General features: G+C 34.4%; 1 protein-coding gene across 1 annotated transcript in view; it reads right to left on the minus strand.

Moving 5' to 3' along the window:
• LOC136041634 (mucin-2-like) overlaps nucleotides 1–27,828 on the minus strand; it is a 64,217-nt gene that overhangs the window by 16,309 nt on the left and 20,080 nt on the right. Inside the window, exons 5-9 of the mRNA XM_065726332.1 lie at nucleotides 24,078–25,985; nucleotides 17,364–17,495; nucleotides 14,385–14,674; nucleotides 8,916–9,099; nucleotides 2,723–3,033 (exon numbers count right to left, since the gene is read on the minus strand). Coding sequence (XP_065582404.1) covers nucleotides 2,723–3,033; nucleotides 8,916–9,099; nucleotides 14,385–14,674; nucleotides 17,364–17,495; nucleotides 24,078–25,985 — 2,825 coding nt within the window. The remainder of the gene's footprint in view (nucleotides 1–2,722; nucleotides 3,034–8,915; nucleotides 9,100–14,384; nucleotides 14,675–17,363; nucleotides 17,496–24,077; nucleotides 25,986–27,828) is intronic.

Genomic DNA, 27,828 nt, shown 5'->3' on the forward strand with positions numbered 1-27,828 from the left:
GGCCGCACAGTAAGAAATTCTACAACGTAATTTGATTAGGACGTGAGTTCACATAAAAGTGAGCATCAAAATTATAATATACTGTAAAGACAGATGGACGTACAACATCAAAAAACAAGGCAATAACGTAAGAAGTAGTAACATGGAACCGTGAAACCCACGAACCCCGTTACCTTCTTACTGTAAGACATAAGAAGAAAACGGATTATTCACAGCCCAATGAAAAAAAGGATAAAATGCAAATATTTCGGCCATTACCACCGTAATAGTGAAAAAAAGTTAATAAAAAATTTAATTTTGAAATTCAGATCAAATTTCAATTGAGAACTCATTTTCTATATGGCTTCTTTGAATGCTATTTTTGTCTAGGCTTGATAGTAAGTCTGCTGGAATTTTTATTAGGTTGCAAATTATGATAGTGGGAAAAATTCGATGGATTATTTAAGAGTACTTAGCTGAATTCACGCTAAGGAAAACACACTATATGCACCGAATCTCAAAAAAGAGATGGGATTAACGTAAATGACTGCCAATTTTTGCAAGTAATTAAACAAAAACAAGAAGTTTTTTTCAAATAAAAGTAGGTAGCAGCATTAGAAAAAAAAATACATATATAGAAAGTATTCCATATGAGGGGACTGCCCCTCCTAGGCCCGACATTTTTACGCTAAATTCTTATACGGCTTTTGTTTTTGAGCAGCCGTTCTTAAGAAACTAGGACAAAATTTCAAATTTCAGCGTAAAGAGCAGGAGAATGAAAAGGGAATAGCCCCCCTCCCTCCGTATTCAATTTTTTTTTTGTTTGAAATTCTGCTCATCTAAAAGAAAACTTGTTCTTTCTAATTATTTACTTTTCAATCATTTTGAAGTCACACCCTGGCCTATCTTAGAAATGATGAGCACCAACGGCCCAAGAAACCCCTCACTGGTCTTTTTCAAATCAGTAGCGTGCAAATTTGCCTGACACTTGATTTCTTGTGAGTAGTAACAAATGACTAAACCAATTTTCCCCAATTTTCCTTGGAGTTAATGTCTCCGAATTGTGTTTGCTGATTATTTGAGTTGGTGGAATCATGTGGTACTCCCCTACCTAGCTCGTGATTTTCAGGATTATTTAGGTTGGCTGTATGAGTGCATTAAGTTAAAATTGTTTTTTGGATGTATTTTTGTTTTTAATTTGTTTCTCCTCTGTTTTTTCCTGGCCATAGAGCCATCCGGGGGAGACTATATTGGAGTGTTTTTATCAATCTATTGATGGATAGATATGATTTTGAAATCTGAAAAATTGAACATCTGAAACAAATTGAATGCAGAATATTATCCAGGATGAATTTGGAGCTGAGTTCAATTTTCGATTGAAAGAACATAGTTACGAAAGTTTCCCCCTTTTTGTTAGTAGACCAAATTTTCTCAGGCTCGTAACATTTGCAGGGTGACTTTAAAATGAACCAATTCATATCTTTGGAATTACGAAGGAAAGTTGTATATAAGACCATAAAAGCGTTTTTTTCTTATTTCTAGTTACTGTACGCACTTGTCGCTCCTTACTCACAGTTCGCTGCACATAATTATTTAATATATGGCAAATTAACATAAAACCCAATATTTCCATTGAAACATCTATAAAAAAAAATTCTGGTAAAAGTTGCCCGCCCCCCTCTAGGGAAATTTACAGGCGGCAATCAAGGTGCTTCTCCACCACTCCGTCTTTTGTTCCAGCACGCATTTGGATGCAATCCTTTAAGATACAGGGAAAAATTTTCCTGCGACGAGAGGTAGCTAGAAAATTTTCATCCCCAGATGAAAATCCCAGGAGACATCATCCCAAATGAGACATCAGGCGTCTCATCCCCCCCCCCCCAGTCCCTTGTGGAGTGACTCTCAAGCCATGATCTATAATAGCTTATGTGAAATTACGCATCGCTTTACAAAATATTATTAAAATCAAGTGAATCAACTTGGTTAAATGAAGCTTTAAAATAACTGTGTACATTAACCGTTTCTTTAATTTGGACTACTTGATTCTTTAGGATCGTATGAACTTCCGTGCATCACGAATGCCTCTGAAATTTGGATGCTTAATATGTATGAGTTTTTCTCACTTTTTTAGTAGTCCTAAATCGATTAGCTATCTCAGAATTTTGGATCGATAGCAATTTTGACCTCTTTGGTACAAATTTTAGTTTAGTGCCACAAAATGGCAGAGAACTACTCCTTACTGCGTGACAGTCTTTTGGTCTACTTAAAAAGGGGATTAGAACTTTTTATATCTGTTCTAATGGTCTATATTAAAGATCATTGATTGCTATTTTAAAGACCATTGGTTGGATATGATTAGTTTTGAAAACAAATTAACAACGAATCCGTGAACACGTAACACGAGTCCGTAAACGCGATTCCGTGATCTTGCTTCTCCCATAAAAAAGGAGTCCTCTGATATCCTGAATTTGATAGTATAATTTTAATTTAAGATCAGTTTCCCCCTTGGATATTTTCTTCCCCTGTTTTGAGAGGCTCTTAAATATTGATACGCATTTTTAAAATGATGAACATTAAACAATTGGAATCACCATAAAAAGCAGAGTCTTTAAATATATATGTTTGGGTCACTATTTTTTTTCAATTTTTTTTTTCAGTTTGGGTCACTATTAGCCGAGGCCGCATTTTACCTTTCGTTACCACTAACTGTTTGATACATTTGCAAATGATTTATAGAACTTACCTGAGCTCCATTTGCCGAAGCTGAAGTGGCAGCGGATGCAGACGCAGATGCAGAAGCTACTCCTGATGTTGCACCATTTGGCCTTGATGGTCTTCTACCACTCGGTCTTCTAGGTCTCGGCGCTGTTGGTCCTTCGTCACTTTGGGGTAAAGCTTCTGGGGAACCTGGTGAAATTGGACCTCCTGCTGACGCTTGAGCGGAAGCAGAAGCAGACGCAGAGGCATTTGCAGTTCCTGGTGTCGACTCAGTGGCACCAGGTGATGAAGAAGGTATTCCTTCCGCTGTCGGACGAGTTTCAACAGATGCTGGTCCTAAAACGGAAAAGATAAGATAAAAACCTTTAAGACAGATCAGCTACAATTGAATTAAATTCCTGTATTTTTTTTCGTATTCTAATAGAGAATATACAATTGCTATGCGAAAGGGCGTGAAACCTGATATTGAAGATTCAAGTAATAAATAATTATACCTAATAATCTTGAGTTGGCACTGTTGGTTTGATCTACGCCTGGTAATACAGGATACAAAATCTGAATCCAGCAGTAGCAAAATGCTACAGAACCTTCACAGTCAAGAAGTGCCGTTACTTAAATACCAAAAAATTATGGCTTATATATTATCCATACATAGATATTGTCAATAACTTAGATAACTGTAGTAAGGAGCGACCAGGCTCAATAGTAACCAAAACTCTACAAAAAGGAATTTTGATACAAATAGCTACATCAAAAGAATCACATTTTGATGCTGATTTCAAATATACAAGTTTCATCAAGTTTATTCTTACCCATCAAAAGCTAAGAGCCTTGGACAATTTGCCACATTTTAGAAAATAGGGGGAAACAACCCCTAAAAGTCAAACCCCTAAAAGTCAATAGGGATCTATGAGACCTTTTAGGTCTCATAGATCCCTAACGAAATTTTCGTTATTTAACGAAAATCACACCATCAGGTTTAGGGTCTCATAGATCCCTACTGTAGGAGTTTCAAGCTCCTATATACAAAAATGTAGAATTTATTATTTTTTGCCAGAAGGCAGATCACGGATGAGTTTTTATTTGTTTTTTTTTTTTTTTTTCCCCCAGGGGTGATCGTATCGAGCCAGTGGTCCTAGGGTGTTGCGAGAGGGCTCATTCTAGCGGAAATGAAAAGTTCTAGTGCCCTTTTTCAGTGACCAAAAAAATTGGAGGGCACCTAGGCCCCCTCCCACGCCAATTATTTTCTCAAAGTCACCGGCTCAAAATCCTGAGATAGCCATATTATTCAACACAGTCAAAAAACCTTATAACTATGTCTTTGGGGACAACTTACTCCCCCCACAGTCCCCGTGGGAGGGGCTACAAGTTAAAAGCTTTGACCAGTGGTTACATATAGTAATAGCTATTGGAAAGTGAACAGACGTCTTCAGGGGATATTTTGGTTGGGGGAGGGGTTGAGAAGAGGGGGATTTGCTGAAGAAATTTTCCACGGAAGATTTTTTATGGGGGAAGAAAAATTCCATGACGGGAGCGCAGGATTTTCTAGCATTATTTAAAAAAACAATGAAAAATTAGATATGAAAAAGTTTTTCAACTGAAAGTAAGGAGCAGCATTAACTATCGTGTCATCTCGTCATGTGAAGACATTCACCACCTGCAGGCGGATCTCCAACGAATTGATGACTGGATGAAGAAGTGGATCGTGGAAATCAATACCCAGAAAAGTCATATCCTCACTCTGCGTCCACAAAAATTTTCGTCCTCATACTCTCTTGGGTCTGCTGCACTCACTCATAGTAAAGAAGAAAGAGACCTAGGCATCTTAGTGGATTCTGAACTAAACTGCAGTAGTCACTATGAAGCTGTGGTCAAGAAGGCTTTCAAAGTTGCTGGTATGATCAGAAGAAACTTCTCGTGCGAGGACTACAAAATGCTTGCTACGCTCTATAAGTCCCTTGTCCGCCCGATTCTTGAGTATGGACATTGTTCTACAAGACCATACTACAACAAGGACATAGATGCTCTCGAAAATGTTCAGAGGAGGATAAATAAGTTCTCTCCCAGGTTACGTTTCCTTCCCTACGAAGAGCGGCTTAGAAAGCTTGAAATCCAAACCCTCGCCTTTAGATTCCATCGTGGTGATCTTATTGAAATGTACAAGCTCTGCAATGGAGCCTATGATAACGTACCAGCCGAGAGAATCCTGCAGTTCAATAAAAATCATCTCCGAGGACATCAGTACAAAGTGAGTACGGAACACTTTTACAAGGACATGGGCCGATGGACTTTCGGCAACCGAGTGGTTCAGCAATGGAACAACTTATCAGAAAGAGTAATCTGCTCCACAAACCTACTGACATTCAAGAAGGAAGTTGATGAATATTATTCAAGTGACATTTTCTCCTTGTGCAAATTTAGGAGAAATGCAAATTAAGATTTTTGTTTTGTAGAGGCTTAACGGCCTGCCATCAAAATTGCAAATATATTATTAATATTATTATTATTATTAAAACTTAAAACGAACAGAAATTATTACGCATATGAGGGACTCACCTCCTCCTAATACCTCGCTCTTTACGCTAAAGTATTTGTAGTAATTTCAACTATTTATTTTACAGCCTTTGTGATTCAGGAGCCATTCTTAAGGAATGGGGACAACATTTAAGCTTTAGTGTAAAGAGCGAGGTATTGGCGAGGGAGTGAACTCCCTTATATGCGTAATAAAAACATACAAATACAGAAGTTGATTTGTAGGTTACGTATATCTTTTCCTAATTAAAGCGTTCGTAAAAAATTAAAATTCCAAGTTGCCTTTTTAAGTAACCAAAACTTAGAGGACAACTAGGCCTCCTCCCCCCTCCTTTTTTCTCAAAATCATTCGATCAAAACTATGAAAAAGCCATTTAGCCAAAAAAGAAATGTAAAAGTTCGTTTTAATTATTCATCTGCGGAGACCCTAAATCGAAACATGAATTAATTCAAAAATATTCAGATATTAAATAAATTTTTTGTTTTTAACTGATTGTATGGAGGGATATCAAAACTTAAAACGAACAGAAATTACTTCGTATATGAAAGGGGCTGCTCCCTCCTCAACGCCTAGGTCTTTGCCCTAAAGTTTTTTACTGTTTTAAAAAGTACAGTTGAGAGAAAGAGTCAAACTTTAGCGTAAAGAGCGGGGCGTTGAGGAGGGAGCAGCCCCTTTCATATACGAAGTAAATTTCTGTTCGTTTTAAGTTTTATGTCGCTCCTTACTCTCTGTAAAAAAAATGTTTTTTTTTTATTTAATTTCTTTCATAGAGAAAGGCAAATTTATGGTTAATATGGAAGCTCATGACGCATTATAAACATTTGTAATCTGATTTCAACTGATAGATTTGATGCACATAATTTGAAGAATTCGGATCTTTTTCATTTTTGATACCTTCCATTAATTGAAGCCTTATTTGGGAGCGTACTATTTTGCAATCTATGGTAGAGACTAATTTTGTATTTTTCTATGGGAAGAATAAATATGACCTTCTTTTAAAATTGTTTTTTTTTTTAACTGGAAGTAAGGTTTTTACTGTTTTAAAAAGCAGAGTTGAGAGAAAAAGTCAAACTTTAGCGTAAAGAGCGGAGCGTTGATGAGGAAGCAGTCCCTTTCATATACGAAGTAATTTCTGTTCGTTTAAGTTTTATGTCGCTCCTTACTCTCAGTTAAAAAAAACTGTTTTTTTTATTTAATTTCTTTCATAGAGAAAGGCAAATTTATGGTTAATATGATAGATTTGATAGATTTGATGCACATAATTTGAAGAAGTCGGATCTTTTTCATTTTTGATACCTTCAATTAATTGAAGCCTTATTTGGGAGCGTACTATTTTTCAATCTATGGTAGAGACTAATTTTGTATTTTTCTATGGGAAGAATAAATATGACCACCTTTAAAATTTGTTTTCCATTCCTATTATCACTATTATTACAATTTTTGGTGTCAAATTCTGGGGTTCCTTTATCATCCAATAGTTAATCTCTTTAAACATAAATAAGGTAATAAAAAGATAATAAGGGCTAAATAGTATTAACAGTGCTAAGTGAATTTCTAGTGGCATTATGTTAGTGCTAGATAATTTTGCAATCTCCTATCCCATTTTAGCCCCAAAAACCTTATGCTCATTGAAGAGCATGAAAATAGTGCTTATTTTTGCTTACACTTAACTTAACAAAACTACTTACACATTCACTCGAAGTCTTATAATGTCGTCATAATATTCAACCTTACAAGATTCTATCTTTTTTTATTTCGTCTATTTTGCTTATTTTTTTTTATCCTTACATTTTAGGGTATTGAAAACTATTAGCAGCTGTAAAACATTTTGGGGAAAACAACCTGCCATAACAATTTTTCTTCAATAAAAAAAATTAAATGGCTGTATCAGAAAATACTTTTTTCTTCCTATTTCTTATTACTTTTTTTTGCTAAGTAAACTTTTGAAATTAAAGTAAATTTGTCCATTTTTTGTCGGTAAGCCTGACAATAAAATGCTACTAAAATATGCTGAATCATAGACACAGGGTTTGAATCTTAACGGATCTGCTCCTTTTTTTATTTTGATATTCATAAAAAAGTACTGAGACCGTACTGCGAATTTTTTTTCGCTTATGATGTTTATATCTTCCAAAAGTAAAGAATAAATGGGGGGAGTCCCACCAAGAGAGAACTATTTGAAGGGTCACCACGTCACCATGATGTGACGGAAGACTTTTTACCTCAAAAATTTTTGGAAAATACGATAACACACGGAAAAGGATTCATAACAAGTCCGTATCCAGGAGAGGAAACGAGGGTGGTGCTTCTGTGAAACAGCTAAGGATATCAAATTGAAACTTTGAAGGAAGTTGATGAGGATGTTTGACCAAATCAGAAGACAATCTGTAGCCATTTCTTCAAAAGGTCTCATCTGTCCCATATCAAGGAATGCTAAGTGAATTAAGTTTAAAGTTTCAGGAAATGTTAGATACTGAGTTACAGAAGAAGGATTTTGAGTCGAAGATTAGGCCGTTAATGACATATGTAGCATTAGTTTGGGGCTTTGCTGGGGAGCTTGATTAAAAAAATTACAATTGAAGTATCATAGAAGGATGCTTGGTTTATGTGAGAGGCTTAACAGTTGGGTCATTAAAGTGATTTGTGAACTTTGTCTTAAGAAGTAGGAGGGGTGTAAAAATGGTGAAGTATTGGGAGTGAGGTAACGATAGGAAGCAGATGTTAATAAGGGAAATGTTAGTGGAGTCTCAGGTAAACTGAGGAGATGAAACTGAGGTTAGGTAACATTAAGCTGCTTGTATAAAAAAGAAGATTTTTCGTAAGGTTAGAAAGAATAGTGGTATTTATGGTTGTCTCATATTTAGAGAGCGGAGAAAAATCTCTTGCATCTTCTGGGAAAGTGTGAAAGGCTAGTGGATTTAACAAATGAAGTTTTTTGAATGGACAAGGGGAAGAGAGGAATTATTAGAAATGGGTGCTATATAAGCATGAGAAATATTGTGTGTCTTATTTCTGTAGGTGGAACACACCGGGAGGATGTTCTATGATGACTGTGTTTATAGAATAGTATAGTATATTTGACAAACACAAAAAAACCGCAGGGCCATGGCCAAGAAAAGGAGAGCAACATACAAAAGCAATTAAAGATTCAATTTCAATAAAAACGATTAAAGCACAGAAAATCATTCAAAAACACCAACACAAACAAACAAACAAAGTTATTGCATATCATCATCCCGATGGTATATATTCACACGAATAAACCACGCCAGATTCTCACAACTAATAAAACACTACCGTAAGGACCACTCTGAATTCTAACCCTTCCCAAATATCTTCTTCCCTCCAAGTGGCATTAAATTATTTTATATTAGTGTTTTTTTTTGTTTTTCTTTTTCAATGGTTTTTATGTCTTGTTTTTCCTTGTTTTACTTTTTATAACATACATATATGTATACATAAATATTTATATTACGTTTCCTCGGTTGCAAATCAGAAAAAGAAGCCAAGTAACCCCTGACTTTGTACCCATTGTTTTATTTGCCTGCTATTGATATGAAAATTTTTTAGCCAATTATAATACCAAAAACCTGAATGGTCCTGAATTTTGAGCCAGTAAAAACCAAGACCAAAATTTTTTCACCTATAACACTTTGACAATCAATTTTTTTTTCTGTGCTCTTACCTTCTTCTATTTCTACATCAAAAGGCATCATCCCTGGAACAGGAACTGTTTGATCGACCGTGATTGTTCTTGATACAGTAATCGTCTGGAATACTGGCTTTGTCTGTGTCAATGTCACCATTACTGTTGAGGGTTTTTCAATAAAAATAGTGTTGAAGGTTGGCTTTTTACGCGTGATTGTAACCTAGAAAAAAAACAAATTAATGTTGTTTTATAAATTATATATGTCATGCGTACAATATTTATATATATATATATATATATATATATATATATATATATATATATATATATATATATATATATATATATATATATATATATATATATATACTAGCTGTTGGGGTGGCGCTTCGCGCCACCCCAGCACCTAGTTGGTGGGGGCGCTTCGCGCCCCCCCCAAGCCCCCCCCGCGCGCGTTAGTCGTTACGCGCCATAATAGTTACGCGCCATTGTAGTTGTGTCCCTATGTCCCACCTGTGAATATAGATATAGATATATATATATATATATATATATATATATATATATATATATATATATATATATATATATATATATATATATATATATATATATATATATATATATATATATATATATATATATATATATATATATATATATATATATATATATATATATATATATATATATATATATATATATATATATGGTTTTAACTACGTAAAACTTGCGAATATACAACATTCTTTGCTGTCCCATTGTCTTTGCATATAAATAGATTGTCAGGTTTACCGACTCTTGAACATGCAACATATAATGGTCCATGGGAAAACAATCTGTATTCAGATCTATACCTCATGATTCTAATGATTGCCCTTGAGCTTTGTTGATGGTGATTGCTAATCGACCATTCCCTGTCCCGGTGTCCCGGTCGTCATTTATATCCCCCTGTTTCCCCCGGTGTCCCCGTTGTAGTTGTGTCCCTGTGTCCCGGTCGTCATTTATATTCCCTGTGTCCCGGTCGTCATTTGTATCCCGGTGTCCCGGTCTGTATATACATTCGTTTTTTAGTTTTGTTTTTCTCCTTTATTTTTTTCCTTTTTTTTTTCTTTTTTAGTTTATTTAGATTTTTAGATTTTTTAGTTTTTTTATTAGTTTTTAGTTTTTTTTTCTTTTTAGTTTTTTTGTAGTTTTTACCTTCTTTTTAGTTTTGTTAGTTTTTTTTTTTACTTATGTCCTGGTCGTCATTTATACTCCCTGTGTCCCGGTGCTTTGTTGATTGCTAATCAAACATTCCTTTTGTCCTGGTCGCTTTCTCTTTGAGTGTCGTCATTTATTTTTTTCTTTTTTAGTTCTTTTAGTTTTTACCTTTTTTAGTTTTTTTTTAGTTTTCTAGATGAAAAATTTTTTTTAGTTTTTTCCTTTTTTTCTTTTTAGTTTTTTATTGGTTTTTACCTTTATTTTAGCTTATTTTTCAGTTTTTTCCTTTTTTTTATTTTTTTTTTTATTTTTTTTAGTTTTTTACCTTTTTTTAGTTTTTTAGTTTTTTTAGTTTTTTGGCTTTTTTATTTTTTTATTAGTTTTTAGTTTTTATGGCACTTGGTATTAACCAAGTGACATATAGCAGTCGCCAATTCTGTCGGTCTGTCTGTCGGTCTGTCGGTCTGTCTGTCGGTCTGTCGGTCTGTCGGTCCCGGTTTTGCTACTTTAGGCACTTCCAGGTAAGCTAGGACGATGAATTTTGGCAAGCGTATCAGGGACCGGACCAGATTAAATTAGAAATAGTCGTTTTCCCGATTTGACCATCTGGGGGGGGGAGTGGGGGCCCGGTTAATTCGCAAAAAATAGAAAAAATGAAGTATTTTTAACTTATCAGCAGGTATTTGGATCTTAATGAAATTTGATGTTTGGAATGATATTGTGTCTTAGAGCTCTTATTTTTAATCCCGACCGGATCTGATGACATTGGGGGGAGTTGGAGGGGGAAAACCTAAAGTCCCGGTTTTGCTACTTTAGGCACTTCCAGGTAAGCTAGGACGATGAAATTTGGCAAGCGTATCAGGGACCGGACCAGATTAAATTAGAAATAGTCGTTTTCCCGATTTGACCATCTGGGGGGGGGGAGAAGGGGCCGGTTAATTCGGAAAAATTGAAAAAATGAAGTATTTTTAACTTATGAGCGGGTGATTGGATCTTAATGAAATTTGATGTTTGGAATGATATTGTGTCTCAGAGCTCTTATTTTAAATCCCGACTGGGTCTGATGACATTGGGGGGAGTTGGAGGGGGGAAACCTAAAATCTTGGAAAACACTTAGAGTAGAGGGATCGGGATGAAACTTGATGGGAAAAATAAGCGCAAGTCCCAGATACATGATTGACATAATCGGAACTTATTTGCTCTCTTTGGGGTAGTTGGGAGGGGGGAGTAAGTCTTAAAAATTAGAAAAATGAGGTATTTTCAACTTACGAACGGGTGATCGGATCTCAATGAAATTTGATGTTTAGAAGGATATCGTGTCTTAGAGCTCTTATTTTAAATCCCGACCGGATCTGGTGATGGGGGCGGGGAGTTGGGAGGGGGAAACCTAAAACTTGGAAAACACTTAGAGTGGAGGGATCGGGATGAAACATGGTGGGAAAAATAAACACAAGTCCTAGATAGATGATTGACATAAACGGAACGGATCCGCTCTCTTTTGGGTAGTTGGGGGGGGGGGGGTCATTCTGAAAAATTAGAAAAAATGAGGTATTTTTAACTTACGAATGGGTGATTGGATCTCCATGAAATTTGATTTTTAGAAGGATATCGTGGCTCAAAGCTCTTATTTTAAATCCTGACCGGATCTGGTGACATTGGGGGAAGTTTGGGGTGGGGAGACCTAAAATGATGGGAAACCCTTAGATTGGAAGGATTGAGATGAAACTTGGTTGGAAAAATAAGCAAAAGTCTTGCATACGTAATTTACATAATTGGAACGGATCCGCTCAATTGCGGGGGGGGGGGGGTAATTCTGAAAAATAAGAAAAATAACGTATTTTTAACTTACGAAGGAGTGATCGGATCTTCATGAAACTTCATATTTAGAAGGACCTCGTAACTCTGATATCTTATTTTAAATCTCAACCGGATCAAACGTAATTGGGGGGGGCAGTTGGGGGGACCGGAAATCTTAGAAAATACTTAAAGCGGTGAGATCAGGATGAAACTGGATGGGAAGAATAGAAACCTGTCTAAGATACGTGACTGACATAACTGGACCGGATCTGCTCTCTTTGGTGGAATTGGGAGGGGGGAGGTAATTTTGAAAATTGAGGTATTTGTAACTTACGAAAGGGTGACCAGATCTTAATGAAATTTGATATTTAGAAGGATCTTGTGCTATAAAGTTTAACTTTAGGTTCTGACCTTCTCACAAGTGCCAAATGAGCTCTTGGCTCTTGGCTCTTCCGACCTCGTCCAAATGAGCTCTTGGCTCTTCCGACCTCGTACCATATGAGCTCTCGGCTCTTCCGACCTCGTCACAAGTGCCATATGAGCTCTTAGCTCTTGTTTTTGTAGTTTTTGCCTTTTTTTAGTTTTTTTAGTTTTTTTTTTAGTTTTTTATTGGTTTTTACCTTTATTTTAGCTTATTTTTCAGTTTTTTCCCTTTTTTTAGTTTTTTTTAGTTTTTAGTTTTTTTAGTTTTTTACCTTTTTTTAGTTTTTTTAGTTTTTTTAGTTTTTTAGCTTTTTTATTTTTTTTATTAGTTTTTAGTTTTTTTTGTAATTTTTGCCTTTTTTTAGTTTTTTTAGTTTTTTAGCTTTTTTATTAGTTTTTAGTTTTTTTCGTAGTTTTTGCCTTTTTTTAGTTTTTTTAGTTTTTTAGCTTTTTTATTTTTTTTATTAGTTTTTAGTTTTTTTTGTAGTTAGTTTTTTTAGTTTTTTACCTTTTTTTAGTTTTTTTAGTTTTTTTAGTTTTTTAGCTTTTTTATTTTTTTTATTAGTTTTTAGTTTTTTTTGTAGTTTTTGCCTTTTTTTAGTTTTTTTAGTTTTTTAGCTTTTTTATTAGTTTTTAGTTTTTTTTGTAGTTTTTGCCTTTTTTTAGTTTTTTTAGTTTTTTAGCTTTTTTATTTTTTTATTAGTTTTTAGTTTTTTTTGTAGTTTTTGCCTTTTTTTAGTTTTTTCAGTTTTGACGTCACCTGATCCAGTTTTTTCAGGTGACGTCACCTGATCCACGATCCACAGATCCACAGACAACTTATTTTTATATATATAGATATATATATATATATATATATATATAATAGTATTTATAGAGATTATGAAGGATATAAACACAAAATATCTCTTCTTTTATTTTATAAGCTGAATATTATATTCATTTAAAAATTTAAAACCTCTATTTTAAAAGTTTCGGATCCTCGGGAATTCCTTCAGCTCAAATCTTTTTTTTTCTTTTTTTTTATTTATTTTTTAATTTGAAGGTTAAGAAATACAAATAAAAGAGGAAAAAAGATTCAAATGGATGAAATAGCCAAAAAATAAAACAACCAAATAACCAAAATTTATTTCAGATGGTCTATACTTAGACGAATAAGAATTTTACCAAACCTGTTTTTCCTTTTTTTAAATTGAATTCGCTTTTTGAAAGTTCTTTTAGACGGTACTTTTAACCTTAGGCTTGTTTCCTTTTAGATTTAAAGAAAATAGATATTTAGATAGGACTAAGAAGTATATTTTACTATTACAAATTCTGTGAATATAAGCTTATTCTTTAACCAAGTTTATTCTAATAAAGAATAAAGCTTTTTAAGTTTATTCTATTCAAGAATAAATTATTCAGGTTTATTTTATTCATCTAGCCCTAAAGGTTTCACTTTCTAAACTGTTCATGTTAATGATGGTTATGTTAATGATGTGTAATAAACAAATGTAAAAAACAAATTTCCCAGAAGTTTTGAATGTAATAAACAAATTACTAGGGCCAACTGAATCGAAATTTTTTGAAGATTAGGTCAAGGAGAGCTGGAGAGATCCCTTCAAAAGAATTTTGTGCCTCAAAAACCTTTCGACTGTCCGATATGTGTAATTTTGTACGAACAATTTAGTCTGATTTTTGAAGAAGTTTAACCCAATCATCTTAAGTTGAAAATATATTTACCCGTCTCACATATATTTCCCCAATAATGTTACTGGCTAATAAGTATACATCACAAAAGTGAAGTCACACTTTTTATTGTGGTGTTATATCAAATTAACCTCTACGGTTCCTACATTTTTCTACATTATTTTCCACATTATAAATCCACAATATAAATAGCATTAGTTTGAATATATCGTAAAATGCATTGTTTCCAAAATTAGTTGGAAAATTAATACACGTTAGAAATACTCAAACATTAGAGAATAATGATTATCAATTAACTTTATACTAAAACACAATTAAAATCCTAAAATTTAATTTTTTAGTTCGTAATAAAAGTGTTACTACCAAGATTTAAAGTAAGAGAATTCTACTTACTGTTCCAATAACTGGGGTCTTATCGACAACACCTTTGTGTTTTGTTGAAGTTATAACCACTGTTTTGGTTTGTGTAACCACTCGAGTCTTTGTAACAGAAACAGGGCGAAGTACTGGCTTTGGTCTTTCAATAACTATATCAATCCTTTGGGGCTCCTCCACAATAGCTGTGTGAAATTTCATGGGTGGCGTTGGCCTTACAGGTCCTGTAGGTGTTTCAGGAAAGGAAGGTTCAGGAAATGGCCCAAAACCCGCAGATGCAGAAGCAAATGCTGATGCAGTTGCAAAGGCTTAAAAAAGGATATTGCTGTTACTAAATTAATGTCAAAAATTGAATAGATTTGCTTAAGAAATTATTCAAAAGTTACCTTTTCCTTTTTGTTATATTCTTTGCGGCCAGCCGTTGACAGTCGGGGTTAATTATTGTTGATTGTCTTCATAGCTTCATACTTATTTGCTTTAATTTAAATGACAAGTTCATTTTATAATTATAACTTCATTTTAATTTCATTTTAATAAAACAAACTCTCTAAGGAGGAGAAAAACGAAAAATTATTATGCGACTTATTTTGAAGAAAATAAAAATGATCCGAAGAAGACATAGCTATAAATGAAGTTATAAAAGGAACGAAGAAAAAACGAATTGTAGCTATTCAAACGAATGATGGGATTGTTGATAAATCAGTTGAAGTAGTTTAACTGTTCGCAGACCATTTTTCAAATATCGAAAAAATGATCCAAAGCAAAACTCCTAGCAACCAACTATCAAAATTGGAGTTTGAAGATAATCGAGGTGATGGGCACCAAATGAATGTTAAACTGTTTACAACAGATGAGGTAAATACAATTGTAGCAACAGTTAAATCGAACTGCGCAAGAATAGATGGACTAAATCTACGGGCTTTGAAATCCATACTACCCACAGTAGTTCCCATATGAGTCTATCTGACAAATCTATCTTTTAAAGAAGGACAATGTCCAGATTCATTGAAGCTAGCAAAATTTGACCCGCTGCCAAAAGCAGGATCACTTATTTACATCTCAAACTAGAGACCCATATCGATTTTGCCACTTTTGTCAAAAATTTCTGAAAAAGCAATGCATAAAAGACTTTATGAGTATTTAATGAAATAAGGATTTTTTTCAGAGACGCAATTTGGTTTCAGGATAGCTCATTCAAATGTGCATGCTCAAGAGGATCTGATGAATACAGTAAATAGTGAACTAGATAAAAGTAATTTGTGTATGTCGGTTTTTATAGATTTTAAAAAAGCTTTTGATGCTGTAGGTTTTAGCATTTTATTGAAAAGATTACGTTGCCTAGGAATAAAGGCTGATTGTTTTAGATGGTTTGAATCTTATTTGAGTGGAAGGTTTTTAAGAGTGATATTAGATTATTAGGTTTCTAAATATTATCCAATTACTTGTGGGGTTCCATAGGGTTCAGTCTTAGGTCTGGTATTATACCTTATATATAGTGATAGTACGCAATTTTACACACCACGAGATAAAATAAATTTTGCAGATGATACACCACTTACAGTTACAGGAAAGACTCAATGAACGTACTGATGATGCTAATGAAGCATTAAAAGGGCTGCATACATTCGTCTCTCGAAGTCGACTTGCAATAAATACAACTAAAACAAATTTTATGACATTCACTAGAATAGGAACAGCACCTACCATTTCTCCAGGAGCTATTGTATAAAATGGAACTACTCTAGCGGAAATTCAAGAAACTCGATATCTGGGATTTATAGGGGACAATAAACTCAGCTGGAAAAAATAAGTGATGTTATTTCATGTAAAGTGTCAAGAGGTGTTGGAATGCTGCATAAACTTAAACAACTAAGGTACTGCTGTCATTTTACCGTTAGTATCGTCTTATATTAATTATGGATGCATGATATGGGTGAGTGGTTTTTACACAAATTATAAGGAGTACAGGTACAGCAAAATAAAGCTGTTCATATTATTGGAAATTATGACTGAGGATCTGATATAACTTGAAAAGTAGTTTAAATGTTACTTAAAAAGTATATTTAAAAAGTAGAATTTATTCTACTTTTCAAGGTCATATAGGTCAAACTATGTCCTATAGGTCAAGGTATATAGGTCAAACTAGTCTGAGAGTCTGTCACAGCTTATGTGCCAGTTAAAAATTCATTTTCTGAATGATGAATTTTCAAGACGGTGAAGAGAAGCGTATTGAATGAGAGTGGGCCATCCAGAATTTGTCAGGAATTTTTTTCTCCTTTTTTCTTTTTTTCTTTTTTGTGTATTTATTGAGTTAGTATTATTGGTGATTAAAGTAACATGAGTGTAGTCACTATTACAGGCCAGAGCGGCCTTTTGCGACTAATTGGCATGTATGTGATATAAAGGGTTTTAAATAAAAATCTACCTAATAATTAATACTTAAATATATCAAATAATAATTAAGCCAATAAAGAATATGAATAACTTGTTGGGCAATATTTAAACTCTTTCAAAGGAACATATTTTTTAGTCCCTTATGTGAAGAACTTTTGTCACTATGACATTCTTCCAACAGAAAAAAAACTCAGGTATGAACAATATCGCATTAATGACATTGGAATTGTTTCTATTATGGGAAATTAAGATATTTCTTTTCACACATTTTAACGTTTCTTTCAAAATTAAGAATAAAGAATATTTAGAGTTTGGATCAAGCGATCGGAGTATTGCATAATTTAATATTGTTTGTAAGGACTTCTCAGAGACTCCTCGTTGAGGAGTCCTTATTGAGGAGTTGTTTCGAGGATGAATTCTTACTCTTTCTTCCATTTGTGTGATGGGCTGCAGATAAGAAATTTAATATAATTGGTACCATTGTTTCTACATCCTCAAATATAAGACATTATTAAATTTATAAAAAGCCTGCAAATAAATAAACTCAATTTTTTCTCAAATCCATCTTAAAAATATCTTAGTAACGTAAATGTGGAAAGTTACCTCCTCCCATATATGGTCCTGGTGCTTCAGCCCCTGTAGGGAGCTGACCCATGCTGCTTTCGGGCTCCATAACCTCCACGTCTGGGAGACCACCACTGGGTTTTAATCGAATTGTAAATGTTGGTCGATAATCTGAAACAAAAAACTAGATTAGCAGACTAATAAAATTCAAGCTGAGAAAAAAAACTATTACCTAAATCCCGTCCTAATTTCTGAGCATCTATCCTTTTTGGGTTAATTCTTTCATTAGGTCGGAATGAGGTAATTAAAAAGTCACTGATGGGCAATTTTGTGATAAGAAGTTTCGTTTTCATCATGACAAAATATATCAACATATGACAAAAATTTTGTCATATATCGGAGTCATATATTATCATCTATCATATATCGGATGTATAGATCGGAATGAGGTAATTAATAGTTTGTCATTTTAGCATAAAACTTATAATTTGTCGTTGATGGGCAATTTTGTGATAAGAAGTTTCGTTTTCAATTTTTTTCTTTTTTTTGTAACATTTTTATTTGTGAAGTTTTCTGTTGTATTGTTTTTCAGATATTTTTCAATTAAGGGTTTTCTGCTTCAATTTAGTTCTTAGAATTTGCTTGATTCTACTACATTGTTTTCCTGTTTTACAGACAGATTATCATATATCGGAATCATATATTATCACAAAATTGCGAAAACTTAGTTCCTAGAATTGGCTTGAATCTGCTACATTATTTTCCTGTTTGATAGATGCAGTATCACATGTGATGATTTTTTCACGACAAGTAAAATTAGTATCAAAACTAAAATGAGAATGAATTTACAGATGTGTGTCAAACTTGAAATGAACAGAATTTACTATGAATGAAGGAATAAAACCTGGGTGAACAAAAATTAATTAGAATAAAAAAAATATAAAATGATATTTTTCCCCTCTAATTAATTCCCCGGTAATTTCTAATTTCTAATTTCCCCGGTAAGATTGCGACACTCTTCCCCTCTTTCTATCTAAAGGCTAGTATGTCACAAGTGATAGTTTGGTAGGAAGAGTAGTCATAGTATGAGTAGTCATGCTAGGAATTATCGTTGAAGAAGTAGTTAAGGTGGTAGTAGTGGCTGAAATCGTCGTAAAAGTCAAGAGTGGTTGACTTGGAAGATCTGGTAGTAGTCACATTGGAAGTACCACCATAACAAGGAGTAGCTTTGGAAAAGAGTAGTCTTAGCAGTGGTAGAGCAGTTGTAGAAGAAATCATGGTGGGAGTGAAAATCGTAGTAGTCATCGGAGACATAACCGTCACATGAGTGACGTCATAATGAGAATCGTCACAATCGTCAATCGTCACATAGCCAATAGAGCAGCAATGATACTGCTCATTTTTCTCGTTGATGGCGGTTTCTTCTTCGAGGCTCCATATTGTTTATTTCTTGAAAAAATCATGTTATTGTTCGTAAGCATACATCATTAAAGCGCTAAAGGAATATGCGAACTTATTCTATCTTTTTAGTTTAAAAGAAGAAGGCAGTAATCTCAAACGCAGATTATAATTGTTCGTTTAAACTAGTAAAAGTGAATGAATTGATCATTTCCCTAAAGAAAAATACATTTAAAAACAATGTTTTTGTTTGTCTATAGAAAATAAGTTTTGTTGGCAACATTTTCATCTTTTTATAATAAAATTTGAAAGATTTTTAGACAGTGCAGATATATTCGGATATAGTAAAGTAAAAAATTATAAAAAACAGGGTTGACTTGTCTTAGGCAATTGAATGTCCCTGTGAGAAATTTTTTTTGTTTGTCAATAAAAATAAATGTTTTGTTGGCAACATTTTCATCTTTTTATAATAAAATTTGAGGGATTTTCAGACAGCACAGATATATTCGAATATAGTAAAGTAAAAACTGGTAAAAAAAACAGGGTTGAATTGTCTTTGGCAATTGAATGTCCCTGCGAGAAATATGATAAATTGAAACAGATTCTCAAGTCGAAAAAAAATGAAATGTTAACAGCAAAAATCCTCATAAGAGGGAGGATGAGTATCACCGACACTTATTCATTCTTACTAACTTCAGGATAAAAAAAAGATCGAAAAAAAAAAAAAACACGAACAGATTTAAGCCACGGGAGAATAATAGCCTTTCGAATTTTAGGGGGGGGGGACTAGATCTGTTTGAGCCATGTAATTTTTGTGCATCTCTTGGCTGGAAAACAGCACTAGCGCAATAGAAGTTAAAAAATAATCCAAATGCATTTTTTTGCTGACTTTTTTCACACAATAACGGATAAAATTTTGTTGTTTCCAGGTTACTAAACATTATATACCGACCAAAATGGATATTTTATCAGATAGAAACATTTTCATTAATAGCGGCTAATCTAATTCAATTTATCTATAGCAATTTTTTAATTGAAAACTGAGACGGTAGAATCGAGAGGATTCTCTTTGCGATAATATAAAAAAAATTTTATCATCTGACGGTATAGGATAGAGCACCCCCCCCCTAGCCAAGACTTGACTGCTCAATAGAATACCATTAATTATTAAAAAGATAATAGTCACTTTTTAAAAAAATATTAAAACATCGAGATAATTGAAAACTTTCCATGATGCATTTTTAGAAGCTATTAAGGGTAATGAATTTAAACATTGAGTAAATGGTGGTTCATAACAATAAAGCTTTTATTGGTTCGAACACATTTCGAAGTGGAGTAAACATTGCTTCAAAGGGTTAAAACATAATAAATACCTAGCTTAATCAGTCATTCCTGAACCAAACACAATAATAAAATTTGCGTTTATAAGTTTAAAGGACTGCATAAAATAGTTTGTGGCAAGGAACTGTAATGGTAATTCTAACTTAAGAAAAAATGAATAACAATTAATACATAAAAAAAACTTGACTTCTTACTATAATTCTAAGTGTATAAAGCTCATCCCGTTTAAAGCTACCTATAGGAACTTAAGTGCCTGAGAATATTTTGTAGAGAATATTAAATTCAGCCTAAAGGCCTAGAAAATCAGGAGAAGGCTCATCATGGCGGAAGTTCGAAGTTATAGTGTCCTTTTTTCAATAGCCAAATATATTGCAACAAGGAAGCGGCGCCTTCTGCCATTTTATGCCAAGGAACTGCGATTTTACCCAAATGAGGGACAAGTTTCTGCCAATTGGAAATTGTGAGATATACAACCTATTTAAATTAATGAAAAACTAAATATTGAGCTTTTCAGCTTCAGAGATAGTTATGTTGCGCGGAGGCGCTTTCGTTCCTGAAGCTCTATAATCCACACCAAATAAAAGGCTAACATAAATATTTATCTTAGAGTTTTATTTGATTAAATTCAGTAACTTCTTTGATAAAATTATGTAGGGTAATGTATAATTGTGCACCAGCAATTATCAAGCAATTTCCCTCAATCATTGTTTAAGTGGGAGATGGATTTTGTCTGATGCCTCCAAAAGTATGTTTTTATACCAGAAATTTGGTTCTGAAGGGGAGGGGGAGTGCAAATTTATCTCTAATATTCCTTTATTTGGAGTTTAGGGCTCTGTGAAATGACAGTCCCCGTCTTGTCGTAGAAAATTAATTTCATTGTGGTATAAGAGATTATTCTCATATGCTTTCTGGCTGAAAATGCAGAGAAGTTACAAGGGGGGGTGGATATCTTAAGAATTCTCAGGAAATTAACATGGAAGGAGGAAGCAAGTGTTACCAAGAAATTTGTTTTTATCTACGTTTAAACAAAAGTTTTGCAAAATTTTAGAAAACAAAAAAAAATATACGTAAATTAAAAACTTTCTTTTTGTTGTGTTAATAAATAACAAAGCAAGTTTTGAGACAATGCAGCTGAAACATTAAATCGGATTAATTATTACACTTTTGCTGGCGAAATTAGCTAGAGCTAAGTCATTGATTTTACGCCAAGTAGAAAGTCTCAAAACTTTTCTGTGGAAAGTATCCTCGTTTTAGAAGAAATATTTTGAGCTCAGGAAGAGAGCTATGTCGATATTGGAAAAGGGGGCTTGATATTGCCATTTTTATTATATAAAACAGATTATGTTTCAACTGATATTTGTGTTTGGCATTCGAATATTTTCCGACACACAACCTTGTTTGGAAACCCATTTTTTTTTTTTAATATGCAATGCAGCTTTGGTTTGGGAGAATTTAAAAAATAAAGGTAAAGCAAACAAATAAGAAAAATTTTCAATTAATTAAAACCTGAAAATTAACACAAATATCTTGGTCAATATCCTTTTTATCTCTATTCAAAGTCAAGCTAATGGAAAGGAAAACAGTTGTAAAGCTGATTAGCAGTTTCTCAGGTGCTACTATAAGACACAGCATAATCAATCAAACAGTTCGTGGTAACGAACTGTAGTAAGGAGCGACCCGGCTCAATAGTAAACTAAACTCTAAAAAACGGAATTTCGATGCTAAAAGATATATCAAAAGAATCAGATTTTTATGCTGATTTTAAATATGTATGTTTCATCAAATTTAGTCTTTGTCATCAAAAGTTACGAGCCTGAGAAAATTTGCCTTATTTTGGAAAATAGGGGGTAACACCCCTAAAAGTCATAGGATCTTGACGAAAATCACACCATCGAATTCAGCGTATCAGAGAACCCTATGGAAAAAATTTCAAGGTCCAATCTGCAAAAATGTGGAATTTCGTATTTTTTGCCAGAAGAAAAATCACGGGTGCGTGTTTATTTGTTTTTTTTTTTTTTTTTTTTTCCAGGAGTCATCGTATCGACCAAGTGGTCCTAGAGCGTTACAAGAGGGCTCATTCTAGCGGAAATTAAAAGTTCTAGTACCCTTTTTAAGTGACCAAAAAAATTGGAGGGCACCTAGGCCCCCTCCCACGCTCATTTTTTCCCAAAGTCAACAGATCAAAATTTTGAGATAGCCATTTTTTTCCACATAGTCGAAAACTATGATAACTATGTCTTTGGGGATGACTTACCCCCCAAAGTTCCTGGGGGAGGGGCTGCAAGTTACAAACTTTGACCAATGTTTACATACAGTAATGGTTACTGGGAAGTTTACCGACGTTATCAGGGGGATTTGAAATGAAAAGTTCTAGTGCCCTTTTTAAGTGACCAAAAAAATTGCAGGGCATCTAGGCCCCCTCCCACGCTCATTTTTTTCCCAAAGTCAACGAATCAAAATTTTGAGATAGCCATTTTGTTCAGCATAGTCGAAAATCATAATAACTATGTCCTTGGAGATGACTTACGCCCCCACAATCCCTGGGGGGGGGGGCTGCAAGTTACAAACTTTGACCAGTGTTTACATATAGTAATGGTTATTGGGAAGTGTACAGACGTTTTCAGGGGGAATTTATTTTGTTTGGGTGTGGGGTTCAGGGGAGGGGGCTATTTGGGAGGATCTTTCCTTGGAGGAATAATTCATGGGGGAAGAGAAATTCAATGAAAAGGGCGCAGGATCTTCTAGCATTACTATAAAAAAAAAAACAATGAAAATATAAACATGAAAAAGTTTTTTCAATTGAAAGTAAGGAGAAGCATTAAAACTTAAAACGAACAGGGATTATTACGCATATGAGGGGTTCTAAAAATACTTTAGCATAAAGAGCGAGGTATTTGGGAGGAGATAAATACTTCGCTCTTTATGCTAAAAATTTTTTAAGTAATTTCAACTATTTATTCTACGGCCTTTCTGATTCAGGGGTCATTCTTAAAGAATTGGGACAAAACAAGATTTAGTGTGAAGAGCGAGGTATTAACGAGGGGACCAACCCCCTCATATATATAATCAAAAATATAAGAATATAAAAGTTTGTTACGTAAGTTAATTCTTGAGTTACGCATATTTTTTACTAATAAAAACGTTCGTTAAAAATTAAAAGATCTAGTTGCCTTTTTAAGTAACCGAAAAATTGGAGGGCACCTAGGCCTCCTTCCCCACCCTTTATTTCTCAAAATCGTCTGATCAAAACTAAGAGAAAGCCATTTAGCCAAAAAAGAAATTAATATACAAATTTCATTTTAATAATTTATGTACGGAGAGCCAAAATCAGACATGCATTAATTCAAAAACTTTCAGAAATTAAATAAAAAAAACAAGTTTTTGAAATGATAGTAAGGAGCGACATTAAAACTTAAAACGAACAGAAATTACTCCGTATATGAAAGGGGCTTTTCCTCCTCGACACCCCGCTCCTTGCGCTAAAGTTTGATTCTTTCTCGCAACTCTACTTTTTAAAGTAATAAAAAACCTTAGCGTAAAGAGCGGGGTGTCGAGGAGGAAAAGCCCCTTTCATATACGGAGTAATTTCTGTTCGTTTTAAGTTTTAATGTCGCTCCTTAATTTCATTTCAAAAAACTTGTTTTTTATTTTATTTAATAGCTATATAAGAAGCGGCCTAATCTACTAAATTTATAGATTATGGTTTTTCTTAGAATCCCTTACATTTTAAAAAATTCACCAGTTTCTGTGTTTACTTTTAATTCCCCCGCACTCCTAGACTATTTTATGCTAATGAGCCTGTTATACACTCGTGATTTGTTAAGACATTGGACGGCTTCTTGTACCATGTTGTTTATTGACTTAAGCTTTAAAATTAAAGTTGTTTAAAAAATATTTAAGGGAAAATTGAATGCTTTCTAGGTTTCTAACTTTACTTATGAGTAACTAAAGACAAATTAAAGAAAATGGAATTCATTTCAAGCATCAAGGTTTCTTTTATTTAGATTAACTTACCGTCTTCTGTTTCAGAGGGCTGTGGACGAGGGCGGTTTGTGTCCGGACGTCTTCCAGTGCTAAGATCTTCTCCAACCGTTTCAGTGTCAGGCTCCTGTGTGGTTGTAGTGGGTCTTTTTGTATTTCGCTTTGTACTTTGGGTGGTCAAATTGTCCTGGTCTTCTTCTGCTTCTGCTCCTTGAGTAGTAGTAGGCCTTGGTGTTGCTCGCGTTGTTGTTGCCTGTGAAGATGGTTCAAGTGTGGTTTCTTCAGTAGAATCAGTGCTGTCCTGGTTGAAAGGTTTCGTTGTAGTCTTAGGCTGGCTGCGTCTTGTTGTTGTTGACTTTTTGGTTGTTGGTCCTTCTGTTGGTTCTTCAGTTTTTTCCGCTGCAGGAGTGGTGGTGGGCCTCGGCCTAGGTTTTTTAGTCGGTGCTCTAGATGTGGAAGCCTCAGTAGCATCTGTCGTTTCCTCCTCAAAAGGTGTGGTTGATGTAGAAGTTGAAGGGGGTGATCTTGTTGTTGGTCTTCTGCTTGTTGTTCTCTCTGTGGGTCGTTCAGTTTCTTCCTCTGTAGGAGGGGTAGTAGGCCTTGGTCTAGGTTTCCTAGTTGGTGCTCTAGATTTTGAAGCCTTAGTAGACTCGGTCGTTTCCTCCTCGAAAGGTGTTGTTGTATCTTTGGTGGAAGAGGTTGATCTTGTTGTGGGCATTCTGGTTGTAGTTCTTTCTGTAGGTTGCTCTGTATCTTCTTCAGTAGGAGTGGTCGTAGGCTTCGACTTAGGCTTTTTGGTTGTTCTTCTAGATGTTGGGGCTTCAGATGGCTCCGTTATTTCCTCTTCCGAAGACGTTGTTGTTGAGGTAGGTGAAGTACTTATACTAGTCGTTGAAGTTACATCTGTTGTTCTTTCAGTAGATTCTTCTGTCTCTCCATCTTTAGTTGACCCAGTTGTAGGCACTGTAGTTGATCCAGTCATTTCCCTTTCAGTAGTAGTCGTTGTTATGGTAGTTGAAGAAGGTCTTGGGCTTCGTGACTCTTCAGTTGTGGTACTAGTCGTCGTGTCTTCAGTATTCTGCTCCTGTTCATCTTTCTGGGGAGAGTCAGTTGTTGTCGTAGAGCTCTGATTTCTAGTCGAAGGTTGAACGGTAGATTCAGCATCTTCATTGGCCTCCCTCTCCTCTTCAGAGGTAAAAATGTTAGTTAATTTCTCTGGTTCAGAATCCTCAGGCTGCGTAGGTCTTGGCCTTGGAGTAATCGGACCCTTGTCTCCAGTAGTTGTCGTAATACCCACTGGAGGTGCTGTTGTTTCAGTAGCACTTTGGGTTGTTGCTACTTTTGTGGTTTCTGGTTGAGGTACTTCGGTAGTAGTCATCGAGATTTCGGGCCTGCCAGGTGCCCCCCCTGGCCTCCCAATTGGTCTCCCACCAGGCATTTCTGGTCTACCATAATCAGGTCTTTCTGTAGGTCTACCATAATCGGGTGGTCCCATTGGTCTTCCAAAATCAGGTCTTACCATTGGTCTGCTGTAATCAGGTCTTCCCATTGGTCTGCCGTAGTCAGTTGTTCCACCTGGTCTCCCTGGTCTACCCATGGAAGTGCCATGGCCAGGTGTTCCACCCGGCCTATTTGGTCTTCTCATTGGCATGGCGTAGCCAGAATTAGGCCAATAAGGTCTTCTACTCGGTATCATTCCAGGCCTTCCTTGTTGTCTTGTGCCATCGTCTTGATCAGAACTCTCATAAGTAAGCTCAACTGGTATATGCCAATTCTGTCCTACTTGCTCTGGGGTTGAAAGCATCCATTTATGTTGAACATACTTTCTCATTTCGGCTGGAGAAGCTAGTGTTTGGATAGGAACTAATCCTAGGTGATAGAAATTATGCAAGTGGGCATCAGCATCTTCAGAGTTATTATCATCTCCTCTGTCCAGAGCCTCTGTAAGGGAACTTAGTATACACATCTTAATTTTCTTAAATTAAAAAAAAAGTGGTGAAACTTTTTCACCACAAAACAGGATTATTCTTTGATAGAAATCTTACTGTGTCAACAAATATGAAAGGTACAATGAATTTTCTTAAATTTTTAAGTTATTGTTCATCTAAGATTCTTGACAAAAGAAGCTGTCATATATTTTGGAAGGAATATACTATTCGCTATACAATTGACCGGAATTATTTACTGATAAAAAATCTTAGCTGTACCGACAAACTTGAAAGATACAAGAAATTTTTTCTAATTTTTTTGTCAGTTTTCAAAACTGAGGAGCATGAAATTAGTATTCTTCATCCGTTTTTGAACTAGTTTGCTATGTGATCAAAATAAAAAAAGAAACCAGTCTTAGCTACCCAACAGTCTAGTACTCGCTTCTCCCAAGATAAGACCTCGATAACAGACTGTACAGTGTGAAAAAATGAACTAACATATGTTCTTTGTAAAGTAAGTAACAAAGTCTGATATTCAAGAACGAAAAAAAATCTTTCCATAGAAGAACAACTGACCAAAAATCTCTTCAAACATACTGAAAAATATTACTTAGAAAGTTAAGGTAAAAATAAGTAAACTCGCTAATAGTTTTAAGGTTAGAAACAGTTTGTTCTAAATAAAAATGCCTATTTTTTTTAATTGTCTAAAACTATCAGATTCCGACTGGTATATTTTTTTCGAATTTTGTTAGAGTAAGTTATAGTGCTTCGTGCATACTATTTCCTTTCGGGAATTGCCTTTATTTCCTTTATTTCCTTTAATGCATATTCTAAGAAATATTTTCATACGAAGCCTTCAATATCAATACTGCGGTTCGATAGCTCTTCTATTAATGCGAAACTTTTTAAGACTTACCATAAGAGTACATTCATATGCTTACCTTTGCCAAAAGGGAAAGGTAGGGTGGGGGGTAGCTTTATCTTTGCAGATTTAAACGCTAATATTTTCGTTCTCTTATTTGCCATACAAGTTGGTATCCCAATGTTTTAATAAATCCTCTTGAAAACCATGAGTATGATCACCCTAATATTAAGTTTTGATATTTCAGACTCCCCCCCCCCTGATGAACATTTGAAGGGTTTTTTCTTTAAAGGATGACTCTCCTCTGATAGACCTGAAGGGGTCTTATCTCTTAGGGATGATTATCCCGAATTGTTATAAAAATATTGAAAATGAATGTCAAAAACAAGGATTGAAGGAAGGAGTAGGAACCTCCATCAGCTTCAGAGAGTCTTGAATAAAACAGCCAGTATTAACAAACTTTAAGTAAAGAGTGACTATTATCAATTATAATCAAAGCCCTAAAAACTAAGGATTCGATTTCAGTGTATGCAACAACAAAAGTGGTTATTTATGCTCTTCCTGAAAATAAAATGTTTATTAATTTTAAAGTTACTCTTAAAAAGCTCTTAGCAAATAACTACTACTACTACTAATAGCTCACTGCAGCACCAAGTCGCCGGAGGCCAACACAGCTACGCACGCTCCTCCTCCAACCTAATCTATTCAAGCAATTTGCATAAATTTTGGAACAAATTGCCACACTCTCCCAAAAATTGTGTAATATTGATGAAAATTATACAATGAAATTCAGCATGTATAATAACTCTAAAACCACTCTCTATCTACTATGAAATTTCTTACTCTATCAGAGATTTATGATACGCTTGCATTTTTGTTTTCTCTAGGGTTGATGTTATCGGACGAGTAATTCCTCTTTTTATTACAAAAATTTTATTTTTATTAACAAATTAATAAAAATAACAAGTGACAAAAAAAAGTTTAAGATATGTTG

Source organism: Artemia franciscana, unplaced genomic scaffold (genome assembly GCF_032884065.1).
Source record: "Artemia franciscana unplaced genomic scaffold, ASM3288406v1 PGA_scaffold_32, whole genome shotgun sequence".
Classification (NCBI taxonomy): domain Eukaryota; kingdom Metazoa; phylum Arthropoda; class Branchiopoda; order Anostraca; family Artemiidae; genus Artemia; species Artemia franciscana.